Source organism: Trachypithecus francoisi, unplaced genomic scaffold, assembly GCF_009764315.1.
Source record: "Trachypithecus francoisi isolate TF-2019V2 unplaced genomic scaffold, Tfra_2.0 Lachesis_group15, whole genome shotgun sequence".
In the NCBI taxonomy this organism is placed as follows: domain Eukaryota; kingdom Metazoa; phylum Chordata; class Mammalia; order Primates; family Cercopithecidae; genus Trachypithecus; species Trachypithecus francoisi.
In genome coordinates this window covers 99,608,130-99,628,685 of record NW_022681460.1, presented here as the reverse complement: position 1 = coordinate 99,628,685, position 20,556 = coordinate 99,608,130, and the positions used below count along the sequence as shown (strand labels likewise).

At 46.6% G+C, this 20,556-nt stretch overlaps 1 protein-coding gene across 10 annotated transcripts in view; it reads left to right on the top strand.

The window, feature by feature from the left end:
* The window catches only part of NDE1 (nudE neurodevelopment protein 1), an 83,716-nt gene that overhangs the window by 29,722 nt on the left and 33,438 nt on the right, over positions 1–20,556 (top strand). For 5 of the 10 annotated variants that reach the window (XM_033235644.1, XM_033235646.1, XM_033235645.1 and 2 more), the window contains exons 5-8: positions 6,902–7,038; positions 10,886–11,065; positions 13,577–13,668; positions 16,090–16,565. In XM_033235644.1, the coding sequence (XP_033091535.1) occupies positions 6,902–7,038; positions 10,886–11,065; positions 13,577–13,668; positions 16,090–16,338 (658 nt within the window). In that variant the 3' untranslated portion in view covers positions 16,339–16,565. Of the gene's footprint in view, positions 1–6,901; positions 7,039–10,885; positions 11,066–13,576; positions 13,669–16,089; positions 16,566–18,491; positions 18,594–19,003; positions 20,032–20,556 lie in introns of those variants that run through there. The other 5 variants (XM_033235639.1, XM_033235638.1, XM_033235640.1 and 2 more) reach the window with 5 other exon arrangements.

Here is a 20,556-nt window from a genome sequence, read left to right as displayed (position 1 = left end):
GCAATATTTTTTAATTAATTTTTTTTACCCTTATTCCTTAATCTGCAGTGAATTTATTTTTGTATCTAGTAAAAGATAAAGGTTCCATTTTATTTTCTTTAGGTGGGTAGCCAAGTTGTGCTAGCAATATTAAACGTTGCCTTTTTTTTTTTTTTTTTTTTGAGACTGGGCCTCGCTCCATTGCCCAGAGTCGAGTGCCATGGTGCAATTACAGCTCATTGGAGCCTTGACCTCCTGGGGCAAGTGATTCTCCCACCTCAGCCTCCTGAGTAGCTGGGACTATAGGAATGTGCCACCGTACCTGGCTAATTTTTGTATTTTTTGTAGAGATAGGGTTTCTCCATGTTGCCCAGGCTGGTCTCAAAGTCCTGGGCTCAGTCTGCCAGCCTTGGCCTCCCAAAGTGCTGGGATCACAGGTGTGAGTGACCATGCCCAGCCAATCAGTCTTTTTCTCCTGAGTTGAACTGAGCTCTCATGTTAAACTCGCATATATTCTGGAGTCTAATTCTGGATTCTCTATTTTCATCCAGTGTACAATTCGTGAAATACGATACCAATACCGTAATGACTTGATTACTCTGGCTTTACATACAATAGCATAAGATACTGTAGATTTCATATGTAAAGCCACATTCTGATTTCTGGCAAGCCACTGGCATACCATCATTTCCACCCCTATATCATTGATCAAAGCAAATCAAATGACCAAGCTAACTCAAAGGGTGGGAAAGTACTTTCTGCCCACAGTGAGGCCATGGCAAGGGTGTGGACACAGGGAAGGGTGAAGAATCGGGGCCAATTACACAGTCTACCCAAAGAGGTAGTACATTCACACGGTTCAAAAATAATATACAAAGAGGTAGGCGTTTCTTTAATAATTCAAGTAAATAAAAAGACATTCTTATTACTGCCCCCCCACTTGTTTTCTTCCTCAGAAGAGCATTCTACACACACTGTTGTGTATCTTGCTTTTTCATGTAACAATAGAGCTTGAAGATCGTTCCTTACTAGGACAGAACATTCTTTTTTATTTTTTTCAAATACCTAGTATTCTGTTGTATGGTTGGTATTGAATAATACCATAATAATTTAGTCCCCTGTGGATGGATATCTGTTGTATTTCTGTTCTTTTGCAGTGATAAGCTTTGCGGTAATGAACAGCCTTGCACGATGGATATCTGTAGGCTAAATTCCCAGAAGTGAAATTGCTAGGTCAGAGGATATATGCATATGTCATTTTGATAGATGTTGCTCAGTTATTTATAGAGTTGTACCAGTTTACATTCCCAATAGCTATGTGAGTCCCTGTTTTCCAAATAGCTTCACTAATAGAGTAGTTTTCAAACTTTGGACTTCTGCTAATTGAAAAGGTGAGAAATAAGTGCATTTCTGAGTTCACTGTCATATGCTTAAGAGCTCTTGGACTTCTTTAGGAACTCTTTTGATCTTGGCACGCATATATGTGTGTGTGTATGTGTGTATACGTGTGTGTATATATGTATGGGGGTGTGTGTGTGTGTGTATATATATATATTTTTTTATGAGACTGAGTCTCGCTCTGTCACCTAGGCTAGAGTGCAGTGGCATGATCGTGGCTCACTACAACCACTGCCTCCCAGGTTCAAGCAGTTCTCCTGCCTCACCCTCTTGAGTAGCTGGGATTACAGGTGTCTGCCACCATGCTCGGGTAATTTTTGTATTTTTAGTAGAGATGAGGTTTCACAATGTTGGTCAGGCTGGCCTCAAACTCCTGACCTCGTGATCCGCCCACCTCGGCCTCCCTAAGTGCTGGGATTGCAGGGGTGAGCCACTGTGCCTGGCCAGCCTGTGTTTTTTCTAGATGGAGTATTGCTCCGTTGCCCAGGCTGGAGTGCAGTGGTGTGATCTTAGCTCACTACAACCTCCACCTCCTGGGTTGAAGCAATTCTCCTGTATCAACCTCCTCAGTAGCTGGGATTACTGGTGCATGCCACCATGCCTGGCTAATTTTTGTATTTTTAGTAGAGAAGGGATTTTGCTATGTTGGAGAGGCTGATCTTGAACTCCTGACCTCAGATGATATGCCCGCCTCGTTCTCCCAAAGTGCTGGGATTACAGGCATGAGCCACCTTGCCCAGTTGAGCTTGGCCTATTTTTACTGTTTTTGTTCTTGTTTTTTTGAGATCGAGTTTTGCTCTTGTTGCCCAGGCTGGAGTGCTGTGGCATGATTTCGGCTCTCTGCAACCTCCGCCTCCCAGGTTCAAGCAATTCTCCTGCCTTAGCCTCCCCAGTAGCTGGGATTACAGGCATGGGCCACCATGCCCAGCTAATTTTGTATTTTTAGTAGAGACGAGGTTTTGCCATGTTGGTCAGGCTGATCTTGAACTCTTGACCGCAGATAATCTGCCCACCTCGGCCTCCCAAAATGCTGAGATTACAGGCATGAGCTGCCATGCCTGGCACTTGGCATATTTTAAAATTGGGTTGTTGATAATTTTTTTTTTCCGTGATTTTAGGAGATTTTTATATATTTGTGACATGAATTGACAATATTGGCAATATTGGGAGTTTGTCATTTGTTTCCAGCTTTGTCTGATGTATATTTTATTGTACAGAAGTTACTTGATTTGTTTTGAGTCAGTCTTGCCCTGTGGCCCAGGCTGGAGTACAGGTGCACGATCTCGGCTCACTGCAACCTCCGCCTCCCAGGTTCAAGCGATTCTCCTGCCTCAGCCTCCCGAGTAGCTGGGATTACAGGCACCCACCACCATGCCTGGACTAATTTTTGTATTTTTAGCAGAGATGGGGTTTCACCTTGTTGGCCAGGCTGGCATTTGATTTCTTTGTAGTCAGATATCTTAGTCATAGTTAGAAGGGCCTTCTGCACTCCGAGGTTATATAAAGCAATTAGCCTGTGTTTTCTTGTAGTATTTTTGTGTTTTCTTCCTTTTCTTCTATTTTTATTTTTGTACTAAACATGAATTGTTTTTGTTAATACAATTTGGCCAAATGCTGAATAGTTTAGTGTTAAAAATCAGATGAGGTAGAAGCCCAGTTCATCATTATAGAATAAATAAAGTTCTAGGGCACCAAAGTTTTATATATTTATGTTTTGAGACAAGGTCTCTGTCGCCCCTGCTGGAGTGTAGTGGGATGATCACCTCAGCCTCCCCAGTAGCTAGGACTACAGGCATGTGCCACCATGCCTGGCTAATGTTTGTATTCTTTGTAAAGACTGGATTTTTCCATGTTGCCCAGGCTGCAAAGCTTTATTTTAAAGACTTGAAAATATTACAATTTTGTGCAAGTTTAATAGTGATATTTAGAAAGTTTGATAGTCTTCTCCAAGAACAAGAGTTTCTCAGCACCATTAGCTGTTTGATTGCTCTCATGGTCCTTCTTCTATAGGTCCCTAAAACTAAACGACTCACTTTTAACTGAGGAGAGGCACTTTGTGTAAGAATAACCTTGAAAAGTATGCAGGACCTAATTGGAAGTAATTGAAAATTAAATACATTTCTAAAGGTTACTTTATTTCACATACGAGTACTAAGACGGCAAAAAGTTTTACAAACATTAAAATAGATTTAATCTAGTTTTACCCTTCCATGGATTTTTTCATTTTATTTTTGAGACAGAGTCTTGCTCTGTTGCCCAGGCTGGAGTGCAGTGGTGCAATCTCTGCTTACTGCAGCCTCTGCCTCCCAGGTTCAAGCGATTTTCCTGCCTCAACCTCTCGAGTAGCTGGGACTACATGCATCCGCCATCATGCCTGGCTAATTTTTCTATTTTTTTTTAGAGATGGGGTCTCACCATGTTGGCCAGGCTCGTCCTGAACTCCTGACCTCAAGTGATCCACCCGCCTTGGCCTCCCAAAGTGCTGGGATTACAGGCACTAAATATGCTTTTATATATTAGTTGACAGAATTTCAACATATAAAGTACATAAAGCAATTTTCACTCCAGTTAAAACGAGCATGCTGATCTTTATTTGAAAGTAAATACTCAGGCCAGGTGAGACAGCTCAAGCCTGTAATCTGTCATCTTAGTACTTTGGGAGGCCAAGACTTGAGGATTGCTTAAGCCCAGGAGTTTGAGGTCATCCTGGGCAACATAGACTCCGATCTCTAGAAACAAATTTAAAAACTACCTGGGTATGATAGCTTATGCCTGTGGTTACAACTACTTGGGAGGTTGAGGTAAGAAGGTGAAAGGATTACCAGGCACGGTGGCTCACGCCTGTAATCCCAGCACTTTGGGAGGCCGAGGCGGGTGGATCACCTGAAGTTAGGAGTTGGAGACCAGCCTAGCAAAGATGATGATCTGTGAGGCCACCTTTATTATAAATTAAACTCTTGTCTATTTCTGGACCTTTGGTTCCTTTGTTCTTGTAACCAGTAGCATACAATTGTTCATTGTTGAGGCTTTATAGTAGTGTGTTCTGAGTCTCTGGTAGAGTTAGTTCCCTGATCTCTTCTTTTACAGAGTTCTTTGGGTCATTCTTGTTTCATCGTCACAGGTCTCTCAAAGCAGTCCAATTTATTCCCCCAATAGAAGCCTATTAAGATGGTGTTAAATTTATCAGTTTAACCTGTGGAGAACTAACTTTTGCGTGATACTGGGTCTTCCTCTATATATATTCAGCATGTCTGCATTTCTGCAAGCATTCTGTACCCTACATATTATGTGAATCTTTTACCTTTTTTGTTTGACATGTCAACCTCAGGGTCATTTTAACTGTTTCTGGTATTGTAGTCCAAAGTATTATCCCTTTATTATTGGTGGTAGTGTGTTTTTTTTGTTTTCGTTTGTTTTTTGAAACAGGGTCTGGCACTGTTACCTAGGCTGGAGTGCAGTGGCATAATCATGGCTTACTGCACCCTCGAGTTCCTGGGCTCAAGCAATCCTACTTCAGCCTCCAAGTAGCTGGGACTACAGGCACACACCGTCATGCCCGGCTAATCTTTTTACTTTTTGTAGAGACAGGGTCTCACTATATTACCCAGGCTGGTCTTGAACCCTGGGCCTCGAGGGGTCCTCCTACCTTGGCCTCCCAAAGTGCTGGGATTATAGGCACGAACCGCTGTGCCTGTCCCTTTGTTGTTTTTAAATGATACTGTGGTAACTTGATTCTATCCACTACTTCTAAAGACCCTGTGAGGGTAGGTACTCCTATGACTCCATCTAGACATAGAAGGATATATTGAAGAAATAAACTGATGCAGCCATTGATCAGTGCAGTTATGAATTTTGTGATTGAAGGAACTGAGGATGAAGGAGATCGAGTTGTCCAATGATACCCAGTGAGTTCTAGGAGGAGGAGCTGGGTGTTAACTCCTGGGTTCCTCTCCAAACATGTGCTTCTAACCACCATGGGATACAGTTAGCAGGATGTTAAAGGTCTGGGGACAGACACAGGATCAATAATAAAAATTGCTGACATTTATAGATGTGTACTTACGTGTAAAACATCTGTTGTGTGCTTCCTGTATGATTTTTATTTTTTTGGAAACAGTCTTGCTCTGTTGCCCAAGCTGGAGTGCAGTGGCATGATCTCAGCTCACTGCAACATCCACCTCCTGGGTTCAAGCAATTTTCCTGCCTCACCCTCCTGAGCACCTGGGACTACACATGTGCGCAATCATGCCCAGCTAATTTTTGTATTTTTAGTAGAGATGAGGTTTCACCACGTTGGCCAGGCTAGTCTTGAACTCCTGACCTCGAGTGATCCACCCACCTTGGCCTCCCAAAGTGCTGGGATTACAGGCATGAGCCACCACGCCCAGCCTGTATGACTTCTTCTTGCCACCCCTGCCCCACCACAACCCTTCAGGAAGGTACTACTACTACCCTTGCTTTGCATGAGAGAAAACTGAGGTGCAGAGAAGCTGGTTTTCCCAGAATCAAAGTAGATTGTTTTGTTACAGCACTTTGCAGTGCCTTTCCACAGTGTCTGTGCCCTTCACAAGAAGGGGTTGTGAGCAGGGCAGCTGGGCTGGTACTGCACATTTTGAACTTCCACTGAGAGGTTCAATATGATCTCTTCTACCTGCTTAAATGCATCTTATGCCCAGCACAGTGCCTGGTGCCTGTAATCTCAGTAACTCAGGAGGCTGAGGTGGGAGGATCGCTTGAGCCCAAGAGTTTGAGATTGCAGTGAGCTGTGATTGTACCACTGAACTTTGACCTGAGAGACACAGCTGTGCCTTTTTAAAAAAAAAATGCTGCTGTATGTGTTTTTTATTCGGTTATTTTTCTGTCTTTTTTTTTTTTTTTTTTTTTTGAGATGGAGTCTCACTTTGTTGCCTAGGCTGGAGTGCAGTGGCGCAATCTCGGCTCACTGCAACCTCCACTTCCTGGCAGTTCTCCCACCTGAGCCTCCCAAGGAGCTGGGATCACACTACAACTGGCTAATTTTTGTATTTTTAGTAGAGACAGGGTTTTGCCATTTGCCCAAGCTTGCCAGGCTGGTCTTGGACTCCTGACCTCAGGTCAACCACCTGCCTTGGCCTCCCAAAGTGCTGGGATTACAGGCGTGAGCCACCATGCCCAGTCATTATTAGGTTATTTTTAATGCCGGTTGGCATTGTGAGCTTGCAAGAGAAGATAGAGCATACTGATCTTCTCAAACATACAGTCCTGATAGGGCTTTGGCTTGTTGCTGAGTGCTGTGTGGGTGGCACCTTATTTAATCCTTAGGACAGCCTTGTGTACCCCGTGAGCTATGATGAGTCCTATTACGCCGGTGAAGAGCCCATGCCCCAGGAGGTTAAGGGACTCGGCCCACTCTGTGGCATCTAGGAGGTTTGGTGCTGGGACTTGTGTCCAGGTGTGTCTGACCCTTCACACCGCCTGGATCCGCAGTGCTAGAGGGATGCCTGCAGTTTGTCCTCTTGGATAACTCTGCTTTTCTCTTCCCCAGCGCCACGATCATGTCACTCGAAGACTTTGAGCAGCGCTTGAATCAGGCCATCGAAAGAAACGCCTTCTTGGAAAGTGAACTTGATGAAAAAGAGAATCTCTTGGAATCTGTTCAGAGACTGAAGGATGAAGCCAGAGGTCAGGAAGCCTTGGTGTCTTCACCAGCATGGTCCCCATTCCCTGCCTGAGCAACATCTAGTCCCACAGCCTCTCCCAGCATTATCTTTACAGGGACCCTGCACCCTGCTCTGCACCCAGGGTGTCTAGTCAGAGGGTGTGGGGCTGCACTGGGCAGACTCTTGCCTTGGGCCCTGGCCGGAGCTGAGAACAGTAAGACATGCAACCCTGTAAGGGCCCCTTATGGGTATTTAGAGAAATAGCTTTGGGGTTCACAGATGAAGTCCTTGTATTGGGGTTCTGCCTCTGGGCAGCAGAATTTCCAGTTTCCAGAAAGATGCTTCCTGGTCTGTAATTCACACACATAGCAAACCATCCTGATGCTCAGTAGGAACAGAAGAGTGTTGTGGGGAGAGCCTGGCACAGTGACTCACACCTGTAATCCCAGTACTTTGGGAGGCCAAGGATCTCTCGAGCCCAGGAGTTCGAGACCAGCCTAGGCAGTATAATGGGACTCCATCTTTATGAAAAAAAATTAAAGATTAGCTGGGTGTGGTGACATGTGCCTGTAGTCCCAGCTACTCAGGAAGCCAAGGTGGGATGATCACTTGAGCCCAGGAGGTGGAGCCTGCCACGAGCTATGATGGCACCAGTGCACTCCAGCCTAGGTGACAGAATGAGACCCTGTCTCTTAAGAAGAAAAGATTTTGTGGGGAGAAATTTCTGGCGGAATTGCCAGCTAGCCTATTATTTCTGTGACTTGATGGCAACCGATATATTTGGGTTAGAACTTTGAAACCTCGTCAGCATTTGCTGTTGAGCAGTTGGCACTTGCAGAGGTAGAATGTTCAGACTGTAATCAGGCATTTGGCCAGGCACAGTGGTTCATACCTGCAATCCCAGCACTTTGGGAGGCTGAGGCAGGCAGATCACCTGAGCTCAGGAGTTCGAGACCAGCCTGGACAAGAGAAACCCTGTCTCTACTAAAAATAGAAAACATGAGCAGGGTGTGGTGGCAGGCGCCTGTAATCCCAGCTGCTCAGGAGCCTGAGGCAGGAGAATTGCTTGAACCTGGGAGGTGGAGGTTGCAGTGAGCCAAGATGGCATCACTGCATTCTAGCCTAGGTGACAGAGTGAGACTGTCTCAAAAAAGAAAAAAAAGACATTCATTAGTGGATTGTCCAAGTTGTTTTTACCCTTTTTTTTTTTTTTTTTTTTTTTGTTTTGAGATGGCATCTTCCTCTGTTGTCCAGGCTGGAGTGTGGTGGTGCTATCTCTGCTCACTGTAACCTCTGCCTCCCGGGTTCAAGCAATTCTCCTGCCTCAGCCTTCCAAGTAGCTGGGACTACAGGTGTACGCCACCATGCCTGGCTAATTTTTATATTTTTTAATAGAGACGGGGTTTCACCATGTTGGCCAGGCTGGTCTTGAACTCCTGAGCTCAGGTGATCTGCCTGCCTTGGCCTCCCAAAGTGCTGGGATTACAGGGGTGAGTCACCGTTACCGGCCCAATAAATTGTTTATAACGTCAATGTGCTTTGTAATGTGTAACCAGTAGGTGGGGGATGAACAGTAAAAATTCCTAAGTTTAATAAAGTAGTTGTTCCTAGATGTCCGTCAGTAATGAAGTGGTTAAATGAAGTACATAGATTTATTTTGTGAAATGTTAAAAAATTGTTAAAATGAACAATATTGTGGTAGAAAGATTGCCAAGGCTAGGCACAGTGGCTGATGCCTGTAATCTCAGTGCTTTGAGAGACGGACGCAAGAGGATTGCTTGAGCCTAGGAGTTCAAGATGAGCCTGGACAGCATAGTGAGACCCCATCTCTACAAAAATGAAAAGTGTAAAAATTAGGTAGGTCTAGTGGCATATGCCTGTAGTCCTAGCTACTTAGGCTGAAGTGGGAAGATGACTTGAGCCCAGGAGTTCAAGGTTACCTTGAACTATGATTGTGCCACTGCACCTCAGCCTGGGTGATGAGTCAGACCCTGTCTCTAAAGCAAAAAACATTGCCAACACATACCACTGAAGGTGGGAGAGTAAGTCATACACAGGACAAGATACTGTATGTTTCCAGTAGTGCTTAATAAAAAGTTTTCCTATTTTATGCTCAGTAGATATATATGTATGTATAAAGTTTATGTTTGAAAATGGGGAGAACAGCCAGGCACAGTGGCCAGACCAGCCTGGACAACATGGTGAAACCCCGTCTCTGTTTAAAAAAAAAAAAAAAAAAAAAAACAGCCGGGCACGGTGGTGCATGCCTGTAATCCCAATTACTTGGCAGACTGAGGCAGGAGAATCACTTGAACCTGGGAGGAATTGGTTGCAGTGAGCCGAGATTGTGCCATTGCACTCCAGCCTGGGCAACAGAGTGAAACTCCATCTCAAAAATAATAATAATAATAATTAATAATTCAGAGAACTGGTTGAAAGCTCTCCCGTATGCTATGGTGATTATGAGTGAGGAGCGTTTGGGGATAGTCTGGAAAGCATACTTTATTTTTGAGACAGTCTTGCTCTATCACAGAGGCTGGATTGCAGTGGCGTAATCTCAGCTCACTGTAACCTAAGTCCCCCAGGCTCAAGCGATTGTCCTGCCTCAGCCTCCCAAGCAGCTGGGACTACAGGCACACACTACCATGTATGGCTAATTTTTTGTGTTTTTAATAGGGACAGGGTTTTGCCGTGTTGGCCTCAAATTCCTGACCTCAAGCGATCCTCCCACCTCAACCTCTCAGAGTGCTGGGATTATAGGCGTGAGCCACTGCGTCCGGCTTTTTTTTTTTTTTTTTTCCCCCCAGAGGTCTCACTCTGTCACCCAGGGTGGAGTGGCACAATCATGGCTCACTGCAGCCTTGACCTCTTGGATTAACGAGATTCTTGCACCTCAGCTTCCCAAAGTGCTGGGATTGCAGGCATGAGCCACTGCTCCTGGGCATACTTTCATTTAGTATTCTAAATACACTGCTATGTTGGAATTTTTTCAATAATCAAAGCATTAGTGTGTCACTGTCATAGCTTTTTAAAAATCTGAAACTATTTTGTTAGTCGAGAAAAATCCTGTAGAGTTGCAAGTCTGCTAGGCAAGGTGCTGTGGGTTTCCCTTTATTTGGAGTTTCCACCTGGAGTGTTTCACCCCAGTAGGTCTTTTTTCTGAGCAGTATCTACTGTTGAACCTCTATACCTGCACCCCACCAACCCTAAGCAAGGGCTTAAATTCCCTTTTTGTTTTTTGAGACGGAGTCTTGCTCTTACCACCTAGACTGGAGTGCACTGGAGCAATCTCAGCTCACTGCTACCCTGGCCTCCCAGATTCAAGTGATTCTCGTGCCTCTTCCTCCTGAGTAGCTGAGATTACAGGTGCCTGCCACCATGCCCGGATAGTTTTTGTATTTTCTTTTTTTTTTTTTTGGTACAGAGTCTCGCTCTGTGGCCCAGGCTGGAGTGCAGTGGTTGGATCTCAGCTCACTGCAAGCTCCACCTCCTGGGTTCACACCATTCTCCTGCCTCAGCCTCCCGAGTAGCTGGGACTACAGGCGCCCGCCACCTCGTCCAGCTCGTTTTTTGTATTTTTTAGTAGAGACGGGGTTTCACCGTGTTAGCCAGGATGGTCTCGATCTCCTGACCTCATGATCCGCCCGTCTCAGCCTCCCAAAGTGCTGGAATTACAGGCTTGAGCCACCATGCCCGGCCTGGTTTTTGTATTTTCTATAGGGATGGGGTTTCACCATGTTGGTCAGGCTAGGCTCAAACTCGACCTTGGGTGATCTGCCTGCTTTGGCCTCCCAAAGTGCTGGCATTATAAACATGAGCCACGGCGCCTGGCTGAGGACTTGAATTCCTGAATCCTTTTCCTGGCACAGATTTGCGGCAGGAACTGGCCGTGCAGCAGAAGCAGGAGAAACCCAGGACCCCCATGCCCAGCTCATTGGAAGCTGAGAGGACAGACACAGCTGTGCAGGCCACGGGCTCCGTGCCGTCCACGCCCATCACTCACCGAGGACCCAGCTCGAGTTTAAACACGCCCGGGAGCTTCAGACGTGGTAAGAGGAGTGGGAATTGGAGGATTTTCTCGGTTCACAAAGTGTTTCTGGGTAAGAATCTGGGGTGGGTCCTGGATGTGTGATGATTTGCACCAGGCTCAGAGCCTGATTTACTCTCAGGCTTTGAGCAGAGAGTAGACGGGGATGTTCCCGGGAATGGGCAATTGAGATCAGTGAGGAGTGGATGTGAGGGAGTAGTGGAGTCTGTGATGCAATGGGAGACAGAAACCCCACCCAGAGAGGGTGGCTGCCGCTCTGCAGCTAGAAGGAATGGCCCTTCATCTGCAGTTTTTCCATTCTTCAAAGCCAGAAATCCTCTTTTTTTGTTGGTTTTTTTTGAAACAGGAACTCACTGTGTCACCCAGGCTGGAGTGCAGTGACGTGATCTTGGCTCACTGCGACCTCTGCGTCATGGGCTCAAGTGATTGTCCCACCTCATTCTCCGGAGTAGCTGGGACTAAAGGCGCGTGCCACCACACCTGGCTAACTTTTGTATTTTAGGTGGAGACATGGCCTTGCCATGTCGGCCAGGCTACTATCAAATTCCTGGACTCAAGTGATCTGCCCGCTTCGGCTGATCCCAAAGTGCTGGGATTACAGCGTGAGCCACCACGTCTGGCCCAAAATCCTCTTTCTGAATATAAAACCTCCCAAATTTGAAATGTCACTAACCAAATACAAAAAAGTAAAAAGCATTCTGTGGGTTTGGTAATGCATCTACCGAGAGCTAGACTCAGTGTAACCTGTGCTGCGTGGGTGGGAAAAAAAATCTGAATTCTCACCCTCTGCCGACAGCTTCCAATCAGGCCTTTTACAGCAGATACTAATAACAAACAGTTATGGGGTGCTCAGTGTGTGCTGGCCACCCTACAGCCCTCGCCGCAGGCCCAGGATGCAAGTGCTGTCCCCGTTTGATGGAAATGAGGCCCTGAGTTAAGCAGAGTCATAAAGCAATTGAATGGCAGATGATTTGGGATTCAGACCCAGGCAGGCAGGCTCCAGATCTCACCCTACCATCTACTGCCTCATCCCTTAGCTTGTCCCCTGGACATGTAGAGACCAGTGAGACTTGTAGAATCCCAGTGCCAGGGCCCTTTTGTTTTGAGATGGAATTTTGCTCTGTCACCTAGGCTGGAGTGCAATGGTGCAATCTTGGCTTACTGCAACCCCTTCCTCCCAGGTTCAAGTGATTCTCTTGCCTCAGCCGCCCAAGTAAGCTTGGATTACAGGCACCCACTACCAAGCCTAGCTAATCTTGTATTTTTAGTAGAGAAGGGGTTTCACCATGTTGACTGGGCTGGTCTCAAACTCCTGACCTCAGGTAATCTGCCTGCCTCAGCCTCTGAAAGTGATGGTAGTACAGGTGTAAGGTGTTGTGCCTGGCCCCAGTCTAGAGCCATTTTGCATACTTTATTTTTTTTTTTTTTTAGAGACACAGTCTTGGTCTGTGGCCCAGGCTGAAATGCAGTGGTGCAATCTTAGCTCAGTGCAGCCTCCAACTCCTGGGCTTCAGTGATCCTCCTGCCTCAGCCTCCTGAGTAGCTGGGACTAGAGGCATGCAACTCCATACCTCGGCCTCCGAAAGCAGTGGGATTACAGGTGTGAGCTACCATGCTTGGCTGAGAGATTCTGCATTTCTAAGAGTTCTCGGGTGCTGCTGGTCCATGGACCCCACTTGGAGAAGAGAGGCTTGCAGAGCTGAACCCTTGTAAAGCTGGATCATCCTGTCTATATATATAGTTCTTATATCTATCACAGATGCCATTATGTTAATTAACTATATGGATTTCCTACAATTTCAAAAGGTTTTGTTCTGGGTTTGTTTATAAAAGACTAATGTGGCTGGACACTGTGGCTCATGCCTATAAATACCAACCCTTTGGGCAGCCGAGGTGGGAGGATTGCTTGAGACCGGGAGTTCATGATCAGCCTGAGAACATAGTGAGACCTTGTCTCTCTTAAAAAAAAAAAAAAAAAAAAAATTTAAAAGGCCAGGCATGGTGGCTCATGCTGGTAATCCCAGCACTTTTGGAGGCCAAGATGGGCAGATCATTTGAGGTCAGGAGTTCGAGACCAGCCTAGACAACGTGGTGAAACTCTCTCTATTAAAAATACAAAAATTAGCTGAGTGTGGTGGCACATGGCTGTAATCCCAGCTACTCAAGAGACCAAGGCAGGAGAATTGCTTGAACCTGGGAGGCGGAGGTTGCAGTGAGCCAAGATCACATCACTGCACTGCAGTCTGGGTGACAGCAAGACAAAGCTTTTAAAGACTAACATGTAAAAATAAATATTTGTTGCAGTCATCACAAGAACTTGAAAAATTGGTTGTCATGTAGGCCTTGGGTGTGTGATGCAGTTAACTATGGAAAGAAATAGGGTAGCTTTTGGGATCCAAGGAAAGGCGTCAGCGCCCCTCCTGTCCTGTGGTTTGGGATCTAGTGATGTTAGTTCATGGACATGCCTATAGGTTGGTTGGTGAGTTATATGCTCTTCCCTTTGCATACCCAGGCCTGGACGACTCCACTGGGGGGACTCCCCTCACGCCTGCGGCCCGGATATCAGCCCTCAACATCGTGGGAGATCTACTGCGGAAAGTTGGGGTAAGACCGCACTTTCCTGGTATTTGGTGCCTTCCTGCCTGTCTTTCAGGATGTGTGAAGGGGGATTGATCTAGTTCCTGCCCTCTCTTCTCTTTTTCTTTTTTTAAGAGACAGGGTCTTGCTCTGTTGCCCAGGCTGGAGTGTAGTGGTATGATCACAATTCACTGCATCCTCAAACTCCTCGAACTCCTGGTCTCAAGTGATCCTCCTACCTTAGCTTCCCAAGGAGCTTGGACCACAGGTGTGCGCCACCATGCCTGGCTGATGTTTTCATTTTTTGTAGTAATGGGGTTATTGCTGTGTTACCCAAGCTGGTCTTAAATTCCTGGCCTCAAGTGATCCTCCCACGTTGGCCTCCCAAAGTTGTGGGATTACAGGCATGAGCCAATGCGTCCAACCCCTTTCATAGCAATGTGGTGAGTTTTAGATGTGGCTGCTCCTTTAGAACTTTCTGTGGGAGTTACTAGCAGACCCTCAGAGCTCTGACTCTAAGCATTGCTCTGAACTCTGTGTATGTCTCTTTCCTTTTACCATTTTTCCTCTAGGCAATTTGGGAAATTAAGATGATACCTGTGTTTTTTCCTTAATTTGAAAAACTGAGGAGTGTTTAGAAACTGCCTTCTCTTTTGGCTGGGTGCAGTGGCTGATACCTACAATCCCGGTAGTTTGGGAGGGTCACTTAAGCTCAGGAGTTTGACACCAGCTCGGGCAATATGGTGAAACCCCCTGCCCCGACTTGCCTCTACAAAAATGCAAAAATTAGCCAGGGCTGGTGGTGCATACTGGTGGTCCCAGCTACTCAGGAGGCTGAGAGGTGGCAGGATTGCTTGAGCCTGGGAGGTCGAGGCTGAGTGAGCTGAGATTGCACCACTGCTCTCCATCCTGGGTGACAGCACAACATTGTCTCAGAAAAGGAAAAAACTGCCGCCTTTTTTTTTTTTTTTTGGTTGTTTCTCGGGGTTTAAGAGAATCTTGACACTTTGGGAGGCCGAGATGGGTGGATCACCTGAGGTCAGGAATTCAAGACCAGCCTGGCCAACATGGTGAAACCCCATCTCTATTAAAAATACAAAAATTAGCCAGGTGTGGTGGTGGGCGCCTATAATCCCAGCTACTCGGGAGCCTGAGGCAGGAAAATTACTTGAATCCAGGGGAAAAAGGTTGCAGTGAGCTGAGATTGTGCCACTGGGTGACAGAGTGAGACTTGATCTCAATCAATCAATCAATCAATCTTGAAAGCCTAAGGTAAAGAACTTGGCCTTTCAGCTTTTATGTTAATTACAGGGAGGGATCCTTTTGTGCTTAAGCAATAACATAGGTATTCTTTGTAGTTTATTTTTAAAAATGATTCCTGGAAGGCCACATAATTTAACTCCTACCAAGTTGTCACTATACACAGTGTATTCATAGCTACAACTTAGTAGAAGCTTGCAACTCATTTCTTCTGTGTTTTTACTCCTGGCTTTTGGCTGCCTGGTTTGCTATTCTAGAAACAGGTCCGCGTTTCGATATTTAGCCTAGTTGGAGTATAGAGAAGCCTGGGGTGCTGTCAGTGTCCTCTGGTTTCCTCAGGGTCTGTTGAAGCCAGACCAAGTCCTTGTCAAACTTCTGCCATTCTGCAGAGGTTTAACAAGGTAAAGTAAAGATGAAGGATTCCAGAAGTGGATTTCCTACTTTCTACGAGTGGAATTGGATAATTGGTTAGGTTAGTGATTTTCCAGAAAGCTCCCATTTTTTTCAATTCTTTGTAATTAAATTTTTTTTCATTAATTTTTTTTTGTGGAGCATGATTGTGCATAGTCCTAGCTATTCAGGAGGCTGAGGTGGGAGGATTGCTTGAGCCTGGGAGGTTGAGGCTGCAGTGAGCTATGATCTTTTTCCAGGAAGCTCCCAAACATTTAAAAAAATTGTTTGTAATTAAAAGATTTTTGCATTAAAAAAGTTTTTTTATTAGCTGGGCATGATTGCGGACGCCTATAATCCCAGCTGCTCAGGAGGCTGAGGTGGGAGGAATTGGTAGAGCCTGAAACGTTGAGTTGTGATCTCACCAGTGCACTCCAGCCTGAGTGACGCAGTGAAACCTTGTCTAAAAAAGTTTAAAAAAAAAAAAAACAGATGGGATCTCACTTTGTGGCCCAGGCTGGTCTCAAACTCGTGACGTCAAGCCATCCTCCTGCCTTGGCCTCCCAGAGTGCTGGGATTACAGGTGTGAGCCATTGTGCCCAGCCAGCTCCCAGATACTTAAGGTGCTTGGTTCTGAGACTGGCATATACATTGGATTCTTCTTGGGGTGCCACCTTGGAATTCCAGTGCACAGCAGTTTGAGAACCACTGTCTGGGGTTCGTTCTTCTGTACAGGCTCCGGTAAGACAGAATAGTCCTTGCCTATAACTTGAGAGATAAAAGTGTATTTCTGTCCAGGCACTGGAGTCCAAACTCGCTTCCTGCCGGAACCTCATGTACGATCAGTCCCCAAACCGAACAGGTGGCCCAACCTCTGGGCGGAGCAGCAAGAACAGAGATGGTGGTGAGAGACGGCCGAGCAGCAGCAGCGTGCCTTTGGGTGATAAGGGGTCAGTACCTTCTAATAAACCTCTCGCTGGCGGGGAGAACCTGCCTGCCCCAGGCAAGAAACACTCACCCCCAACCCACAGCCATGTGTCTTTTTAAATTGTAGGATGATTTCAGCAAATCTTATCCTCTCCTCTGCTCCCTGCAGGCAGCATTAGGTGGTGTCTTGTGGCTTGGACAAAGGGCTAGAGAGAGGGTCTTGTTTTGTGAGACAGGGTCGGTCTCTCTCACCCAGGCTAGACTACGATGGCAGGATCATGGCTTACCCTCTGCCTGCCGGCTCAAACAGTCCTCCCATCTCAGTCCCCTGAGTAGCTGGGAATATAGGTGTGTGCCACCATACCCGGCTAAGTTTTTGTATTTTTTCTAGAGACAGGGTTTTGCCATGTTGCTGAGTTTGGTCTCAAACTCTGAACTTGAAGCGATCCTCACCCTTCATCCTCCCAAAGTGCTGGGACGACAGGTGTGGGATACCATGCCTGGCCAAGAGGGTCATTTTTGTCATTTGATTCTACAGCTGCTACTCATGGTTACACTGAGAATGTCTTGTATAAAACCCCTATTTGGGTCAGGTGTGGTGTCGCACGCCTGTAATCCCAGCAGTCTGGGAGGCCAAGGCAGGTGGATCACTTGAGGTCAGGAGTTCACAACCAGTCTGGGCAACATTAGTAAAACCCCATCTCCACCAAAAAATAGAAAAATTAGCCGGGCATGCTAGCATGTGCCTATAGTCCTAGCTACTTGGGAGGCTGAGGAAGGAGAATCCCTTGAACCCTGGAGGCAGAGATTGTAGTGAGCCAAAATTGTGCTTCTGCACAGCATCCTGGATGACAGAGCAAGACTCCATATCAAAAAGTTAGTAATTAAATAAAAATAAAGCCCTTATTTGGGGAATTGAGCATCAATCACGGCTCTGTTTCCCCTGAAGATTTTTTTTTTTTTTTTTGAGACAGAGTCTTGCTCTGTCGCCTAGGTTGGAGTGCAGTGGCTTGATCTTAACTCACTGCAACCTCTGCCTCCCAGATCCAAGCAATTCTTCTGCCTCAGCCTCCTGAGGAGCTGGGATTAAAGGCATGTGCCACCACGCCCAGCTAGTTTTTTGTATTTTTAGTAGAGACTGGGTTTCACCGTGTTAGGATGGTCTTGATCTCCTGACCTTGTGATCCACCCACCTCGGCCTCCCAAAGTGCTGGGATTACAGGCATGAGCCACTGCAACTGGCCTTTTTTTTTCCTTTTTAAATCGGTAGAACCTTTGAGAAACTGGCACTAACTTCTAGCCAGACTGTGTTCTTGAAACCAGCCACCCGATGGGACAGCGCAGTTCTGACCTCTAACAGTGTCATTGATTTTCTTGTCTAAAGAAAATCAGGGCCAGGCACAGTGGCTCGCACTTATAATCCTAGCACTTCGGGAGGCTGAGGCCAGCAGATCAACTGAGCTCAGGAGGTTGAGGCCGCAGTGAGCCATGTTCCCAGCTACTGCACTCCAGCCTGGGTGATGAAGCAAGGCCTTGTCTCAGGAAAAAAAAAGGGGCAGCTTTCAGATTCAGGAATTCTGCAAGGTGTGTGACGACCATCTCTCTGGGCCCCAAGCCATAGGAATTTGATGGGTTTGTAGCAGACACGTGGCAGGAAACTAAGAATCTTTTTTTTTTTTTTTTTTTGAGACGGAGTCTGGCTCTGTCGAAACTAAGAATCTTTTCCATGGCATGCACATAACTTTCAGACCTTTACACGTGGATTTTTAGGCCAGGTGTAGTGGCTGAGACCTGTAATCCCAGCACTTCAGGAGGCAGAGGAGGGTGGATCACTTGAGGCCAGGAGTTCACAAGACCAAACTGGGCAATATGGTGAAACCCTTTCTCTACTAAAAATATGAAAATTAGTCAGGCATGGTGGCGGATGCCTGTAGTCCCAGCTACTCCAGTGACTGAGGCACAAGAATCACTTGAACCCAGGAGGCAGAGGTTGCAGTGAGCCAAGATTGCACCACTGCACTCCAGTCTGGGCAACAGAATGAGACTCTTTCTCAAAAAAATAAAAAAATAAAAAAATTAATTTTTCTGGTTTTTTTTTTTTTTTCTATGAGACAAGGTTTTGCTGAGTCGCCCAGGCTGGAGTGCAGTGGTGCGACCATAGCTCACTGCAGCCTCATCTTCTTGGGCTCAAGCCATCTTGCCTCAGCCTCCCAAGTAGCTGGGACTGCAGGTGCACACCACTACCCCTGGCTAATTTTTTTAATGTTTTATAGAAAGTCTTGCTGTGTTTCCCAGACTGGTCTCAAACCTCCTGACTTTGAGTTTGAGAATATACCTCTGAGACTGTAGTCTGCTTCTCATTGAGATTTCTAGAGGTGAGTTTTCTGGTTGATTTTCCAGGCGATCCTCCCACCTTGGCCTCCCAAGCGCTGGGGATTACAAGCATGAGCCATCATGCCTGGCCTTTTTTTTGAGACAGGGTCTCGCTCTGTCCCAGGCTAGACTGCAGTGGTGTGATCTTGGCTCACTGCAACCTCCACCTTCCGGGCTCAAGCGATCCTTCCACCTCAGCCTCCCAAGTAGCTGGGACTACACATGCAGGCCACCACATGCAGCTAATTTTTGTTTGCATTTTTTGTAGAGACAGGGTCTCACTGTGTTGCCCAGGCTGTAAAATAAACAATAGGTAAGAGATGGATTTTTCTAGTGGGTCTGAGACTGGGCGTTTTGTGTGACCTTGGAGTCTGAGAGCCAGGTAGCCAGTGTCCTCTTCTTCATTTCACAGGAGAGAAAATTGAGGCCCTGTGAGACCCTGCTCCCGACTCTTGATGTTCACCCCTATAACTCTGTGGGCCCCGGTGCTAGCCCGTTTCTCACAGCTGTCATGTCAGCTTAATTTGGTTTGCTCTGTCTGAAGGTTGGGGAAGCGCCTGGAATTTGGGAAGCCTCCTTCACACATGTCTTCATCGCCGCTGCCGTCAGCCCAGGGGGTAGTCAAGATGTTGCTTTAGGAAAACCACGGAAGCTGAAGCGCTTGCTGTCATGCGGGAGTCGTTTCCTTGTGTCGTCTTTTTTACACTAGGTTTTATTTTAAGTTAGTTTGAGAAATAAGAGCAGTCTCCATAGTTCGCTTTGCGGCCCAAGCCAATGACTGAGGCCATCACCTGTGCTCTGGGGTTTGTCCCTGGGAAATGTCTCCTCATCCTTGCCTGCCACTGTGTGCATTGCAAAGAGGGACAAACTGTCTGGGAAGGGCTCTAAGGTGTTGGTGATGAGGCTACCCTGTTGTTGCTGTTTTTGAGATAGAGTCTCACTCTGTTGCCCAGGCTGGAGTGCAGTGGCATGATCTCAGCTCACTGCAGCCTCCGCCTCCTGGGTTCAAACCGTTCTTGTGCCTGAGTCTTCCGGGTAGCTGGGATGACAGGCACCCACCACCAGGCCTGGCTAAATTTTTTGTATTTTTAGTAGAGACAGGGTTTTGCCATGTTGCCCAGGGTGGTCTTGAACTCCTGGCCTCAAGTGATCCTCCCACCTCGGCCTCCCAGAGTGCTAGGATTTCAAACGTGAACCGTTGCTCCCATACCCCATCATGTTGAGCTAACCCAAGCAGAGTCCTGATGGGTTTTTTTTTTTTTTTTTTTCTTTTTTGAGACAGTCATGCTCTTGCCTTGTCTCGTCTAGGCTGGAGTGCAGTGGTGCGATCTCAGCTCACTGCAGCCTCTGCCTCCCAGGTTCAAGCGATTCTCCTATCTCAGCCTCCTGAGTAGCTGGGACTACAGGAGTGTGCCACTACACCTGCTATTTTTGTATTTTTAGTGAGAAACGGGGTTTCACCATGTTGGCCAGGCTGGTCTTGAACTCCTAACCTCAAGTGATCGTCCTGTCCCAGCCTCCCAGAGTAGAGTGCTGGAATTACAGGTGTGAGTCACTGCGCCTGGCCCCTGATTGGTCTTGACAGGTGGTGTTAATGTCCCAAGTCTCCTTAAATGTGGGATGGAGCTTCTCTCAGAGACTCTTCTCCCAGCCCCCAACCAGCTGGAATTATCTTCCAGAACAAAATCTCCCAATGCTTTGAGGTGTACTGAAATCATGTCTGATAACCAAGAACAGAACGGTCACATGCCTTTTTAAAAACTGTGGAATAGGCCGGGCTTGGTGGCTTAGGCCTATAGTCCTAGCACTTTGGGAGGCCGAGGTGGGTGGATCACCTGAGGTCAGGAGTTTAAGACCAGCCTGGCCAACATGGTTGAAACCCCATCTCTACTAATAATACAAAAAATTAGCTGGGTGCAGTGGTGGGCACCAGTAATTCCAGCTACTCAGGAGGCTGAGGCAGGA